This window comes from Gossypium raimondii, chromosome 1, assembly GCF_025698545.1.
Source record: "Gossypium raimondii isolate GPD5lz chromosome 1, ASM2569854v1, whole genome shotgun sequence".
Lineage (NCBI taxonomy): Eukaryota > Viridiplantae > Streptophyta > Magnoliopsida > Malvales > Malvaceae > Gossypium > Gossypium raimondii.
This window is the reverse complement of record NC_068565.1, coordinates 40473931-40488888: the sequence shown is the minus strand read 5'-3', so window position 1 is coordinate 40488888 and position 14958 is coordinate 40473931. Positions and strand designations below refer to the sequence as shown.

The 14958-nt window shown below is 33.6% G+C and overlaps 1 protein-coding gene across 1 annotated transcript; it reads right to left on the bottom strand.

Annotated features, from left to right (window-relative positions):
• Positions 1 to 8658: 8658 nt before the first annotated feature.
• On the bottom strand, positions 8659 to 11794 carry LOC105785830 (glycosyl hydrolase 5 family protein). The gene is made up of 4 exons (XM_012611996.2): positions 11288 to 11794; positions 10340 to 10587; positions 9726 to 10246; positions 8659 to 9635 (listed from the first exon to the last, which is right to left on the bottom strand). Exons 1-4 carry the CDS (start codon positions 11696 to 11698, stop codon positions 9124 to 9126), a joined length of 1692 nt encoding a protein of 563 aa, XP_012467450.1. The 5' UTR covers positions 11699 to 11794; the 3' UTR covers positions 8659 to 9123.
• Positions 11795 to 14958: the final 3164 nt, after the last annotated feature.

The window sequence follows — 14958 nt, the reverse complement described above, 5'->3', positions numbered from 1 at the left end:
GGTTGTATAAGAGGCCCTGCATGGGGGTTGTCTGTAATCAAGATGTTAGTAAATCGATTGTAAATAATATTTTAATGAAAGTTCCTTGTTCTTTTAAGCAGCTATTGTTGTTGGTTTGGGAAGGACGATTGAAATTGGAACTCCGAGCTATAGTAAAGGTGAGTTTCAGATGAGTCTTTTTTCCTAACTCTTAGATGTTAGTTTATAATGGTAGATCAAATGTTAATGTCTTCTCAGATAGCTGATGAGTGTATGTGTATGAATTTTCATATGAGTTGTCCCATGATCAAGATGATGTGTGGTATGTATGCTTGTAAAATCAGGTATAAAAGAATATAAGATCGTCATAAGTGTGAACAAATCTGGGTAGATGCATTTTGTGTTAAGTGAGTAATACGACCATTTATGATGCCTCCGGTAGGGCATGTACATTGCTAATTGGATTGGCAAATCACGATATGAAAATGTGTGTAAGACCACATGATAGAGACCCATGACATCATATGGCAATGAAGATACTCATGGTGTATCCTCTAGTGAGATATAAATCAGACTGATTAAACACGACATGAGAATGTATAAGACCATGTGGTTGAGACCCATGGCATTGTATGACAATGAAAATACTCATGGTGATGCCTCCAGTAAGAAGTAGACTGGATTCACAGATCACGACATGAAAACATGTATAAGACCATGTGGGAGAAACCCATGTCACTCTCTGAGATAGTCCGCCAGGACAATAAACATGTAATATTCTATTAAGCCTTTGTGGCACATTCTATACAACCTTTGTGGCATAAATTGTTAAGCCTTTGTGGCATGTTCTGTTAAGCCTTTGTGGTGTATTCTGTAAAGGCTTTGAAGCATATTTTGTAATGCCCTTGAGGCAAGATCTGGATAACCACCTTTGTGGTGAAATTAGGGTAAGTTTATAGACTTCTTCACTAGATAGCTCTGTGGTAGAGATCTGTGTAAGTTTGAAAGCATCTCTGTCTGGAAAGCCTTGTGATGAAATTGAATATGACTTAAAGACATTTTCTAAAAGATTTCTTAATAATGTTTCTGAAGGGTGAATCCACCATAGTAGTCTGTCAGTACAGGTAATTTGGCGTATTCGTAATTATGAATAGTCTAAGAGTTTATCAAATCTAATTTGTTTTTGGTATGTAAAGAAGTAATCTGAATTATATGGTATCTGTCAAATTTGAGTGTTTCACGCCATATATAAAAAGGTTATCTAAAGTATTAGTTGCTTTTCAAATCAGAACATTCTCATATATTAACAAGGTTGTCTTGGATTCTACCGGATAACTTAAAATATTTCATCCATCAGAATAAGTTGTGATCTGGGTTAATTTAAGACATGATTTGACTAGTAATTTGATAGTTGTTAATTCAGTAAGAGAATCTGCCAAATTTAGGATATAGATGAAGTTCATCTTAAAATATCAGTTAGTATAAGTATCCACCAAGAATAGTATCTGTGAGCATGCCATCCTAGGAAATGTATTCAACATCTGATTGAGTGAGAATCTGTATAAGGTAGGTTCTATATGGATATCCTTTTGATAAGTGTATTAGTTTTTTGAAAAGGAATGAAATCTATATTGAGTGTTAAAGTCTTGAATATGTTTAAGGAGCGAACTATGTGTAGGATGGATAAGTATGGACGTTGGCATATATATATATGCCTGATATTAAGAAAGTGCCTGCCAAAGACAAAGTGAAAATCCAAAGTCTTCAAGATGAAGAATTCAACAAGAAATGCTTCAAGGTAATTTGGGTTAAAATTCACTAAGTCCGTATGAACTTACAAATGATCGTTTATGTTGTAGGTTCATTTTAAGAGTGAGTATGCCAGGAGGGACCAAGTCAGGACTGCACCAGGGTGGCAATTCGAGTTTCTATATTATACATATAAAGGGTATTATAGGAGTATGGTGCTTAGTCTACTACACCATGAAGAGTCTAATTTTAACAAAGTTTTAGTTGTAACGTCATATGCTATTTGAAAGTCTGAAGTAATTTTTAGACATTTTTTATTATAAATCTTGGGTTTAAAAACAATTGAAAAAGAAATAAAAGTATGTTTAGGATGTTTTGTGCTAGTTGTAAAAATTCTAATAAGTGTTTGTGTGTCATAACATCCGATATTCGAATCCGATGATTCAGGTCGGGTAGAGGGTGTTACATGACTAGGCATTCTATTGATGAGATAACTGGCAATAAGAATTGCTTCCCCTTAGAAATCCTTAGGTACATTATTGGTGAACATAGTAGCACGAGCTACCTCAAGCAAGTGTTTGTTTTTTTCTTTCAGAAACTCCTTTTTATTGTGGTCTGTCGACACAAGAGCTTATATGAATGATACCATGTTTAGAAAAATATGACCCAAGAATGGAATTAAAGTAGTTTCTAGCATTATCGGTTTTTAGGACTTTGATATTACTTTCAAACTTATTAGAGATCATGGTATGAAAAGATTGAAAAATGGAGGCAGTTTAAGATTTTTCCTTCAAAAAGAATGTCCAAGTTGTTCTAGTGTGGTCATCGATGAATGTGACAAACCACCTAGCTCTATTGATTTTTTTACATGAGAGGGACCCCAAATGTCACTATGAATCACAGAAAATGGATGTGAGGGTTTATATTGCAAACTTGAATAAACATGCCTATTGTGTTTTGCTAATTGACGAACTTCACAAAAATAAGAATTTGGTTTTTTATGGATAAAAAAATGAGGAAATAATTTCTCAACAAAAGTAAGTTAGGATGACCAAGGTGATAATGCCATAACGTAACTTGATTTTCAATGAAAATAAAAATAGAATTGGAAACAAACACTGAATTGAAAGCAAATTTGACAGACTTTTGAGTAGAATATGAACCACAACTTGATGGGTGAACTTCTCTAATTGAAAGATCCTTTTCCTTATGCAAATATATAGCACCATGCATATCAGCACTACCAATCACCTTCCCCAAATCCACTACCTGAAAACAACAACAATTGGAATGGAATTTAGCAACACAATTTAGGTCTTGAGTAAGTTGGCTTATAGAAAGTAAATTACAATTAAGTTTGGGGAAATAAAGAATATAAGAAAGATAAAGTTCCTTTGTCAAATAAATTGATCTTTTTTCAGCCATAGGAGAGAAAGAGCCTTTTTCGTTTCTGACTCTAGAGTGATTGGTGCGTGGCTGAAAATTGTTAAGCATTTTGTAATCACCAGTCATGTGGACTGAGGCACCTGAGTCAATTATCCAAGTTTTTGAGTGATTATTTTTTACACTAAAAATATAGTATTGGATACCTTTATGTGCAAAGAGATGGGTGTGATGTTCTCTCGTGCTTGGAGTTGCTTGGCCTGCATTAGTAACTTGGTTAAGCATTTTCTACAATACATCAATCTACTTTTTGGTGAATAGATTAGCCTCGACACTGGTTTCTATTATCACTACAACATTTGCACGGTTCTCGTATATGCCAATAGATGGCTTCTAGTTTGTAGGTTTACCATGCAACTTCTAATATGTCTCCTTCACATGATTAGGTTGTTTACAGTGGTCGCACTAAGGGCGTCCTTTGCCAACCCTATTTTTTTAGATGAACTGTGTGTATAAGGCTGAACTCTTAACTGTATGACTGATAGGGCTATCGATTTCAGCTCTTATGAGGTTACCGATACTTAGCTCGCATGAGCTTACCATTATTCAGCTCGGATGAGCTTACCGTTTATAGCTCGTATGAGCATACATGTACAGGAATTGACAGATTATAGTTCAGTACACCTCGTGTGTACTACCAGCGTATCTAACAATATTCTAAATAGTTCAACGGACACTGTTTTGTTATAAGTTTATATGAGTTCATATGAACTAGTACTGGTATTTACATGAATTGCATGGAAATGGTTTATATATGATATACAGATACATGGTAAAGATGTTACATGTACATGGAATTTAAATAATTGTTGAACTCATACATGATTTTCAGTTTTTATATGAATACATGGCTAACTTGGTTGATTAATATGTGTTAGGCTTTGGCCAAATTGAATTGTGATATGCATTGAGTTACTTACCTAAATTGTGATTAAATGGTAAGTTAAATTCTGTGTTATAGGAACTTACTAAGCTTAAATGCTTACTCCGTGTTATTTTTCGTGTTTTATAGTGGGTCAGAAGCTCGTTCGGGTTGGAAGTTTGGCGGAGCTATATCACAGTATCTATCAGCTATTTTGGTACTTTTGGTTATCTAATTTCTGTTAATGACATGTATAGGTTATTTTGGTTAATGATAGCCTACATGTTTTGTTATGTTTTTAGCCATTTGAATTGGCTTGTGTTTTGGTGTATTTTGTTATGTATATATGTAAATGGCCTTATCATGTTTGATGTGTGTTTTGTTATGGTTAATATGTATTATAATTTGGAGTGATTTAGTGCTTGTTGTGGAAAGCACATATGTGAAATGATGTTAGATTTTGAATGGTTTGTATTGGTGTTTTTGGTGTACAAGTTATACGTTACTTATATGGCCTTTTGATGCTAGAGATCTAGTACATAAATAGCACTAAATTTTATGTTTTGATTTATGATCTATATGGTAAGTTTTGGTACAAATATGCATACAAGTTAGTCAAACAGTTGGATAAATTGAATGTTTAGATTTACATGTGATAAGTTGTCAATTGAGGCGCCTAAAAGCATATTGGTTGTATGTGATAATATTACATGTTTTAAGCTTGATTTTGGTTGGTTTTGGATGCCTATTTATGACTTGGTTATATAGAAATTCTTGCGTTTAAGTTGGTAAAAATTTGGGTGAGAAACATGGCTTGGAAAATAACCTATTTTCGTCCACACGGGCATAGACACGGGCGTGTGTCAGGTGACATGGCCGTGTGTCCCTTGTATATTTTAAAAGAGCAAGTCAATATACTCACACGGTCTAGCACATGGGCGTATGGCTTGGGCGTGTGGCACAAGTCAGAGAGTTACACGGGTAGGGACACGGGCTGCGTGCCTTTTGGTCGTGTGAGTCACACGGCCTAGCCACACAGCCGTGTGACCCCTACAGTTTTGAAAATTTTCTAAGTTGACAAAAAATCCTTTAAACTTTCAATATAGTGTTGGAACACCAACACCCCTATGGCGCAGCGGAAAAATAAAACATTCAGCGATCCTAACCATGGATCCATGTGTGAGGAACGAATCAGGGTGAAATAAAGGTTTCGAAATTACCGAATCTTTATTCTGAGTAGACAAGAACGCCAAAGAACAGTAATCTAATCTACTATCGAACCAAGCCGCAATCTATCGTGACTCCGGCCTCTACGTAATCCACCCAGTTGACAATGAACGGAAGGAATCCCCAAAACTATTGTTTTAAAAGACTTTGCTTTGACGGCTGCTAGACCCCAAGCAAAGAAAAATGGGATTTTTATATCTATTTTTAGGGTTTCTAGAAACTAAATAAATATAACAATGTTTTAAACCGAAAATTATAATTACATTAATTATAATAATGATTTCGGTAAACTATATATTTATTTGAATTTATATACTAACCAAATTCATGTTCTCATTATGCGTACAACAACCTTGTACATAATGTGTTCGATATTCGATTACCCAATTAAATTAATTCTATAATTAATTTAATTCAAGTGACAACCACACACAATACCAACTATGTTTTATTCCGTTCATTTCAACTATAGGTGTGACCCTGTAGGTTCTTGTAACGTTAGCAGTAATACTAGAATGATTCCAATGTTACAAACAATGAGTGGCACCTAGCAATGCATCATTGCTACCTAAGTCACAAGAAATCATGATTCAACATAACCTTTTTATGATTAACCTTTCATGCAGTAATCCTTAAGTCCTTTATCTCTGGATTGGACACAAGTCATGGAATAGTCACACTTGCATAGTCCATTCCATGTTCCTTGATATCTTAAGTAGACTATGATATACAAATAAGTATGACATCTCATATCAGCTTATTTGAACATGGCCATGCATTTCTAGTCTCATTCAATAAAGTGGCCTAAGATATTACTCTCATTATGTAGGAGGGACTTATCCTATATCGATAAACCATATCCCTCTACATATATCGTGGTATATCCAACATCAGCCTTTATAGAACAACCAGTTACGGTGTACGTTTGACTATATTAAAATATACAACTCACGATGTTGGGATTATGATGATCTCAAGTCTGAGGATCATATACATATTAATCACTATGAGTAATGTTGTGACAATTACATAATAATCCAAGAATCATACTCATAACAGGTTAGTCCAATATGTTGTTCTCTAACACACATATTCATGCATCGATTTTGACATTCCATATCAATGACAACTTTTTATCATCAATCAACTACATGTTAGTCTTAATGCATTATTGTTGTCCTATCCAACAATAATACTTGACTAAAGACCTTTTAAGAATAATCATATTATTCTCAGGACTTTATTATAAAATAGTTTATTTATACACACAAAAAAGAAACTGAAATAATAATGGTAACGCCTTATATTAATAAACATGATAAATCAAGTATGTTATTACAACTATCTCATGATTGATCTTTGGGCATACTCTAACATATAGTTTGGATTTGTTTCTAAGGTGCCGTTGGGGCCTCGAGGGCTCAGATTAGAGACAATATGTATAAATTTGATTGGTTTTTGACATGAATGCTAAATGATATGAAATGTTTGAGATTTCTGTTTATCTGATTTGAAATTTCGATAATGATTTGTAACCCTGTTCTGACGATGGATACAGGTTAGGGGCGTTACAGTTTGGGTTTCATTGGTTAAGATTTCGGATACCTAGAAATGTTTAATTTTGCACCATATGTCTTTAGTAATGCGTCGCTTAGTTCATATAGGTTGATCTATACTCTTTTTTTTTTGAATATTTTGATATTCATTCTTAGCTTAAGAGATTGATATTTAGAGGAAAAAGTGACACCCTAAGGTTTATTTTTTGTTTTTCAACTTCAATTTACCAACTAAAATGCGAAGTGCCAATTGTCTTTATTGACCATATGAACTGGATTTTGTATGAACAACATAATTTCCTTAATAGTCTATACATTTCAAAAAAAAAAAAAAAACAGAACATGGGATCTTGTGAAACTTCCTAAAGATAAAAAGATTGTTTGTTGTAAATGGGTGTTTAAAAAGAAATAAGGGACTCTAGGAGTTGAAGAACCCAGATATAAAGCAAGGCTTGTTGCAAAGGGTTACAGTCAAATACCAAGAGTAGACTTGACAGATGTGTTCTCCCAAGTTGTGAAGTATAGTTCGATTCGAGCTTTGCTTGGTATTGTGGCCATGCATGATTTGGAGCTTGAGCAGTTAGATGTAAAAACTGCATTTTTGCATGGAGAACTTGAAGAGGATATTTACATGCAACAATCAGAGGGTTTTATGGTCTCAGAAAAAGAGGACTATGTTTACTTGCTGAAAAGTCCTTTTACGGTTTGAAATAGTTACCAAGACAGTGGTACAAGAGGTTTGATTCCTTTATGACTTTTGATGATTTCAAAAGAAGTAGCTTTGACAGTTGTGTTTACTTTAAGACAAATAGTGATGGTTCTTTTGTGTATCTACTCCTTTATGTTGATGACATGTTGATAGCAGTAAAAGATAAAGGAGATATAAGAAATGTCAAAGCCCAACTAAGTGAAGAATTTGAGATGAAAGATTTGGATCCAATAAAGAAGATACTTGGTATGGAGATTCTCAGAGATAGAAAAGCAAGTAAATTGTACCTAAGTTAGAAGGGGTAAATTGAGAAAGTTCTTTGCAGGTTCAATATGCAGAGTGCTAAGCCTGTTAGTACTCCTTTAGTAGCCCATTTTTGACTCTCATCAGCTTTGTCTCCACAATCAGATGATGAGATTAAGTACATGTCACATGTTCCATACTCTAGTGTAGTGGGATCTCTCATGTATGTTATAGTTTGTTCACGTCCAGATTTATCATATGCAGTCAGTGCAGTTAGCAGATACATAGTGAATCCTGGTAAAGAACATTGGAAAGCAGTTCAGTGGATTTTAAGATACTTATGAGGTACTACTGATGTTTGCTTAGAGTTTGGAAGAACTAGAGATGGAATCATTGGGTATGTTGATGCTGATTTTGCTGGAGATCTTGATAGAATAAGATCTCTCACAGGTTATGTCTTTACAATCGGAGGTTGTGCACTCAGTTGGAAAGCCACTTTGCAAACTACAGTCACTTTGTCTACCATTGAAGCTGAGTACATGGCGATTACTGAGGCTTGTAAAGAAGCCATTTGGTTGACGGGACTCTTTAGTGAACTCAATGAAGACCTTCAAATTAATACAATATTTTGTGACAGTCAGAGTGCCATATTCTTTACAAAAGATCAAATGTTTCATGAGAGAACAAAACACATTGATGTTCGGTATCATTTTGTTCGTGATATTATTGCTCGTGTGATATTATTGTGAGCAAAATTAGTACTCATGAAAATCCTGCAGGTATGACGACTAAGTCACTTCCTATAACCAAGTTTGAGCATTGCTTAGACTTGGTTGGTGTTCATTGTTGAAGTTAAACCCTTAAGGGGTTTTATGGAATAGGTGAAGAACTTGTTCGTTGAGAGTTCGCGGTGAAGAACTTGTGTATTGAGAATTCGTGTCAAGGTGGAGATTGTTAGAATTGAGTGACTCGAATCCTTATTTAAATAAAATACAGTGGTAAAATAAAATAAAAGTAAAATTCATATAGAACTACACTTTTTTTATTTTATTTTAGAATAAGGTTTTTTAAACCTTATTAAACTCCATCTATTTGATATTGATTAGAATAAGGTGTTTCAATCTTACTACACTTCTATTAGAATATGATTTTACAAGCCTATAAATAGACATAGTCTACTCCTCTTGTAATTATTCGAATTCTATATAGTGAACTTTCTTCTCCTCTACCTGTGGTTTTTTCCCGAAAGGGTTTCCATGTAAAAATCTGTGTGTTTTTTATTTTTTATTTCTCTTTTCTTTGCGATATATTATCATTACCGACATTCTATTTTTACAGAAATAAATAAAAACTTTTTATATCGAGCCAACCATAAGGTTCGAGAGGAAACCCTTTCCGGGCAAGTCGAAGATGGAGTCAAAATGTAAGAAGGATCGTTCCTCACTTCTGCTCCTTGTGCTGTCCACGAGTTTGAACCACTGGCTCGCAGGGTCACATGTGTTATCTTTACTTATGCATTTGCAACTGTTTGTGACGATAGCATTGCTGGAGTCTACATCAAGGCAAATGGATTTGCCATTTCTAAGCTTAGATGAGAGGTGCATCTTGGAATCAGCTATCATTTCCCATTTTGAATTCGAGTCACTGCAGAAGATACCGAGTTTCACCAGTGTCCCGGATTCATCTGCTTGTAAGCAGAAATAAGTTCCTTTTACTACCAAAGTCTTGTCTGAGGAGTAGCTCCAAGATTCAGAGTCGGCACAGGGACCCAAGCACAAAGGGTCAAGAAATGATTTCCTTATGACACAAAGCCCCGTTGAGGGATGGAAGATGACTTTATGCAGTTTGGTTTCTGATAGACCTGGACCTGCATGCCATGGTGGAAGAATCAAACAATGGGGTTCATTGTTCAAGAAACTGTATGAAGGGAAGGCAAATTAATATAGGGTTTGCTTACCACGGAAAGGAGACTGGAGAGCTGAAATTCTCTCAATGAAGCTTGAATTCCTGGTTTCACACCAGTTATAGTTCAAGACCCCGTAGTACTCGTTTAACCCAATGACGCCTTCTCTGAGATAATAGCTCCCAACCAGTGTCCACAATGCCCAGTCCAGGTCAAGCTCAGCTGCTACGCCTAAGAAGCAGTTCAAGTACCTGTTGTCATTGACATTGGTTCCTCTTTGGTCCACCCCATACTCGCTCACAAACAAGGGATATCCTTGATCCACCAAAAACCCTGATCTCCTCATCATGTCTTTCGCCACTCTGCCACACACTTGGTTCGGGTTACCAGTTACCCATGCCTGCCCATCCGAAAAGCCATACCAGTGCACCTCAAATACTAGTTTCCCACTAAAACTGAGCTGTACTGGTCGATTTTGGATGAATGACAGGTCACTGTCGTAACTCAACCCAGAAAGTATAACTAGAACATCTGGGTTTGCTGAGTGAACTGCCTCCGCTCCTTTCTGCATGTACCTATAACTCATTTCATCAACATAACTGCAATGAGTTTCCCATTTTTTTTCACCCTTTCCAAATCTGATTTTGCGAGAGAGGAGCTTTTTTTACCTGTACCAATCATTTACGTTTTGTTTGGGGCCTCTGAGCTCATTTCTCAAGCTCATGCCAACCACATGGGTGACACCATTGAATAGGGTGGCCATCCGAGTCAGCCCAGTGATCCATAGATCAGGGTTGAAGTACTGATCACCGAAGAAACCATTGCCATCGAAGTTACTGCAACACCAACCGGGCTTGCTTAAGTGATTGTCAAGTATGACCATTACATCGTTCTTTCCAAGGCTAGACACCACTGCCTGAAATATATGATTCCCTTGATAAGAAACTCATTAAGAATTTTTATTAATAAAATAACAACAAACTACCCTTAGAAAATTTGAAATTTAATTTTTATTTTGTTAAATGGTTATGTAATGAAATAAAATTAGAAATTAAAATAAATTTAAATTTAATAATTTAATTTAATTTAATTTAATTTTTAAACCTTAAATTTCTTTAAATAAAAAAAATAAATTCTAAACACCATATATAAATAAGAGAAAGCCACACACAAAGAGATGGGTAGTCAAAGTCAATTGATATTTAAATCATTAAGGGCAAATAATGCGAGTAAAGGTTAATTCTTTTAACTACAACACCATATTTCTTACCAATCACGAATATATTTGTAACTATCATCGTATTTTGACCAAGTGTTTCCTATAAACTATTAGGAAAGCAACCGCATGTCGGCCACATCATACAAGAAAATGTTGAGAAAAAGTAAAAAAGAAAAACTCATCGATTTATTGGTTAGTTTGGAGACTTTGGATAAGCCTTAATCAATTAATTCCGTAAAGTTTGAGATAACCTTAACAAGATAGCTGCAACGTTTGAGTTTGTTTGAGAGTTGGGTCTCCAAAAAGTTTCATTTTCTTAATTTCTTCAGCTTCTTTTTTTTCTTTCTTTAATATGGCGATCTAATCGGAGAAAACAAGGAGTGAAAAATTTAGATACCTGGTAAGCTTTGATGAGGGAAACGTCGATGATGGAAGGGTTGTTGGATTGGATTCCAGCGATGGATTCAAGCAGACCAAGTCTTTGAAACGATTGTCTAACGGTGATAGAGGCTAAAGAGTCATTGGTGATCAGAAACAGTGGCCAAGTGAACCTAACGCAATTGAACCCCATTGTCACAATCCGTTTGGCTATCATATCCATTGGCTGCTTGCTCAGCCCTTCTGCAACCACTGGTTCGAGGTGTGACACCCAGTTCACGCATGCTAGCTTCACACGCCGCCCTTCCTCGTCCACGATCCAACGTGAATTCGTTGACAAAGGGAGAGACATGGCCGGCTTGGCATGTTGAATGATGGTGGGAAATAATAGGAAGAGAAGGAGAATAGATGATGAAATGAAGCTTCCCATGGATTTGGTTTTTTCTCTTTACTTGAAGGAGGGGTTGCATTGAAGGACAACTTGAGTGTCTGGTTTATATAGTAGTGACTATATCATGGTCATCCTAAAAGCAAACACCAATTGTCCGTTTGGAGATATTTATATTGAGATATTTTGATATTTGTAGTAAAATTAGGTTTTGAAGCTTTTCTAATGTTGTTTTCTCAATTCATAATATTTGAACTTGAGATTTTAGTTAAGAGACATCGAGCTCTTTATTATTTGATTCAACAAATAATACTATTCATATTAAATGTATAGGGTGAATTAAACCTTAGGTCACTAAATTATCAATAAGTTTATGTTTTGATCACCCAAGTTTAGAAAGTTACAAAACTCTAAACTATTCGGGAGTTTTCATTTAAATCACTGAACTGTTCAAAGGTTTTTGTTTCAGTCACTGGGTTATTAAAGTTTTTTTTTTAAAGTCCGGTTAGTGAGCTCCAAGAAGCAATTCTATGACCCATCAAAAAGTATAACATATATTACATTCAAGTCGATCTGACAATCAATATCAGAGATTGGAGAAGAAAGTTGTTTAGACTTTGATTCGTAAATTCAAAACACTCAAAGTTGTTTCATGAAAAAATAATTGAATTGTAGAAAAGAAGGGGAAGGAAAACTTTTAATTGTTGTAAGGGTTGCAAATTGAGAAGGTCATGCAACAACAATTTGAATAATCCAGTGATTTAAATGAAAACTTTTGAATAGCTCATTAACTATTTTTATAACTTTTAAAGTTAAGTAATCAAAATGTAAACTTATTAATAATTTAGTGACCTTAAATGTAATTTTTCCAAATATATTTTACTTTTTTAACATAATATATATATATATATATATATATCTATATATATTACTTTTTTGGATTTGAAGTACATTTTAAATTATATCTTAACTCCGACTCCTTAATTTAATTAATTAGCATAGTGTAAATGAATGGCCCGAACATGCGACTGGTTGAATCTTTTTCCCACTGGTTTACTATTTTATCATAGATTGCTTGGAGCTAATTGGAACTTTTGAGCTTGCAAAAGGTGAATGCAATGCTGAGCTACTTTGAGAGGGATTCATTTTTTTAATGATTGTTTCTTTAAATGAAAAAAAAGAAAAAGAAAAAGGGATGAATCCCTATAGTCTAGGCTGTATTTTATTAGTCAGACTTAAACTTGTGCAGGAATTTTTGTCATATTTTTTGTTTAATCGACTTTACATAGACAATATTCGTTAATATATGGCTGACGGTGTAGCCGTGCCTAGGAATGCTTACCGTAGAGTTCTGGATTCCTCCTCCTAAGTGTAACGTTGATGCATCTTGGTTGGAGCCTGAAGGTGCTGAAGGTTTTATGGCTGTTATTCACGACTGCTATGGCCGAGTTTGAGAAGGCTCTTTTTGGCCCTGTTTTAGCTGAAGTTTGCAATCCGTGATGGCTCAAGTTTTAATTGTTCTCTCTTTATTCATTTTTTCTGTGTTTTGATATTTCTTTAACGGAAGCCTTTGATTTTCTTTAAAAAATAGTAAAATTAAATAATTTTTTTATTTGAGTTATTTATTAAAATCTACCTTCACCTTTAAAATTTTAACACTAAATTAACATTTGCCTTATATAAATTATTTGATTTATTAGCAAAGAATTTTTTAATTTTTTATTGGCTATGAAGTTTTTAATCTCACGAGTAAGATTAAAAATTATCACCTGACACATTTATTTATTTTAATTTTAAAATATCAATTAAATTTTCTTTACCTCATTTATGAAATTAAAACTCCTTCCTCATTGTATGAAACAATAATATTCATTTAAATTAATTTAAATTATTTTTAAAAAGCATCAAGGTTTTAGAAAATTAAACCATTCTTATTATTCGTTATTTTTATTTTTTAAAATATAGAGTTTTTTAAAAATTAAACCATTATTATTAGCTATTATTTATAATATTATTTAAATGGGATAAAGAATTTTTAGCCTTCAAACTATAGAAAAGAATTGTTTTAGCTTACTTTCTTTTATAATTTTTCCGTGAAATTTTATTTTGACAAATTGTTAAGAACTGGATTAAAAAAATAACGGTCCATTGATAAGACATTCAAATGGAATTTTAAAAATTCCAAAAAGAAAAAAGAAAAAGAAAAGAAAGTTGCAACACCTTATTAGAGAAACAATGTTGCTTCCCAATCATGCATTTACCATTGCTCCACCGAGCTTAATTATCCTCAAACTGTATCATATATATCTAACAATTAGTTTTCTCAGCGGTTATGTATTAATTAATATAATATAATTTAGGAAATAATAATAAAATTATATAAAATGTTTAATTCCACAATCAATTCATCAAATTAAAAATAAATAAATTTATTTTGTTTAATTTTGAAAATAAATTTGATAAATTCTTTTAAGATCAAGGCTATCCAAGATTAATGACACGACTCTTCTTTAAACAACGGTTTGAACACAGATTGTTTAAATATCTCTTTGAACACTTATTTAGACAAGATCTTTGGGACAACCTAGGTATTATGAGATGTTGACAGTTTAACTTGGGCTTACATATATATTTTTATCATAACCAAATGCACTCCGATATGTATCTCTTTTCATCTCAAACATTGGTGATCGAGTATGACTGTTTAAAGAAGTTGGAGATCAACATGCTTTATCACGTAAGGCTTATCTTATTTATTTGTTGAATTTTCTTTGATGGTAATACTATATTTTGGGATAATTTTTTGAAGCTTTTATCCTGAATTATTATGCACCAAATTTTAGTATTTATCTCTACAAAAATTGATCTAGAAGGCTACCTCATTTGACCTATAAATAGACAATTTATTCGCATGAATGAATGTAACTTTTGGGAGTGCTTGTGCTGCATTGTCAGTGTATTTGTTGTCGACTTTTACTTGTATTTTGCACTCATTTCATAGGTTTTATCGGAGAGTTTTGTTGATTATATTGTGGGGTTTTTATCACGATAATAGAATACTAACATGACCTTTTTTTTGTATGATATAAATTTAGTCCTAATTTTAGTTGAATTTTCAAATTTTAATAGGTTTTTTATTTTATATATTTAAATTATTTATTTATTTTTTAAAATTTTAGAATCATGACTAAATTGACAAAATGTGTAAATATTGAAGGTTACATTTATTGATTTTAAAAAAATCGAGAGTAAATTAACAAAATCGGGTAATCATTGAAGATTAAAATGATTATTATTCTAAT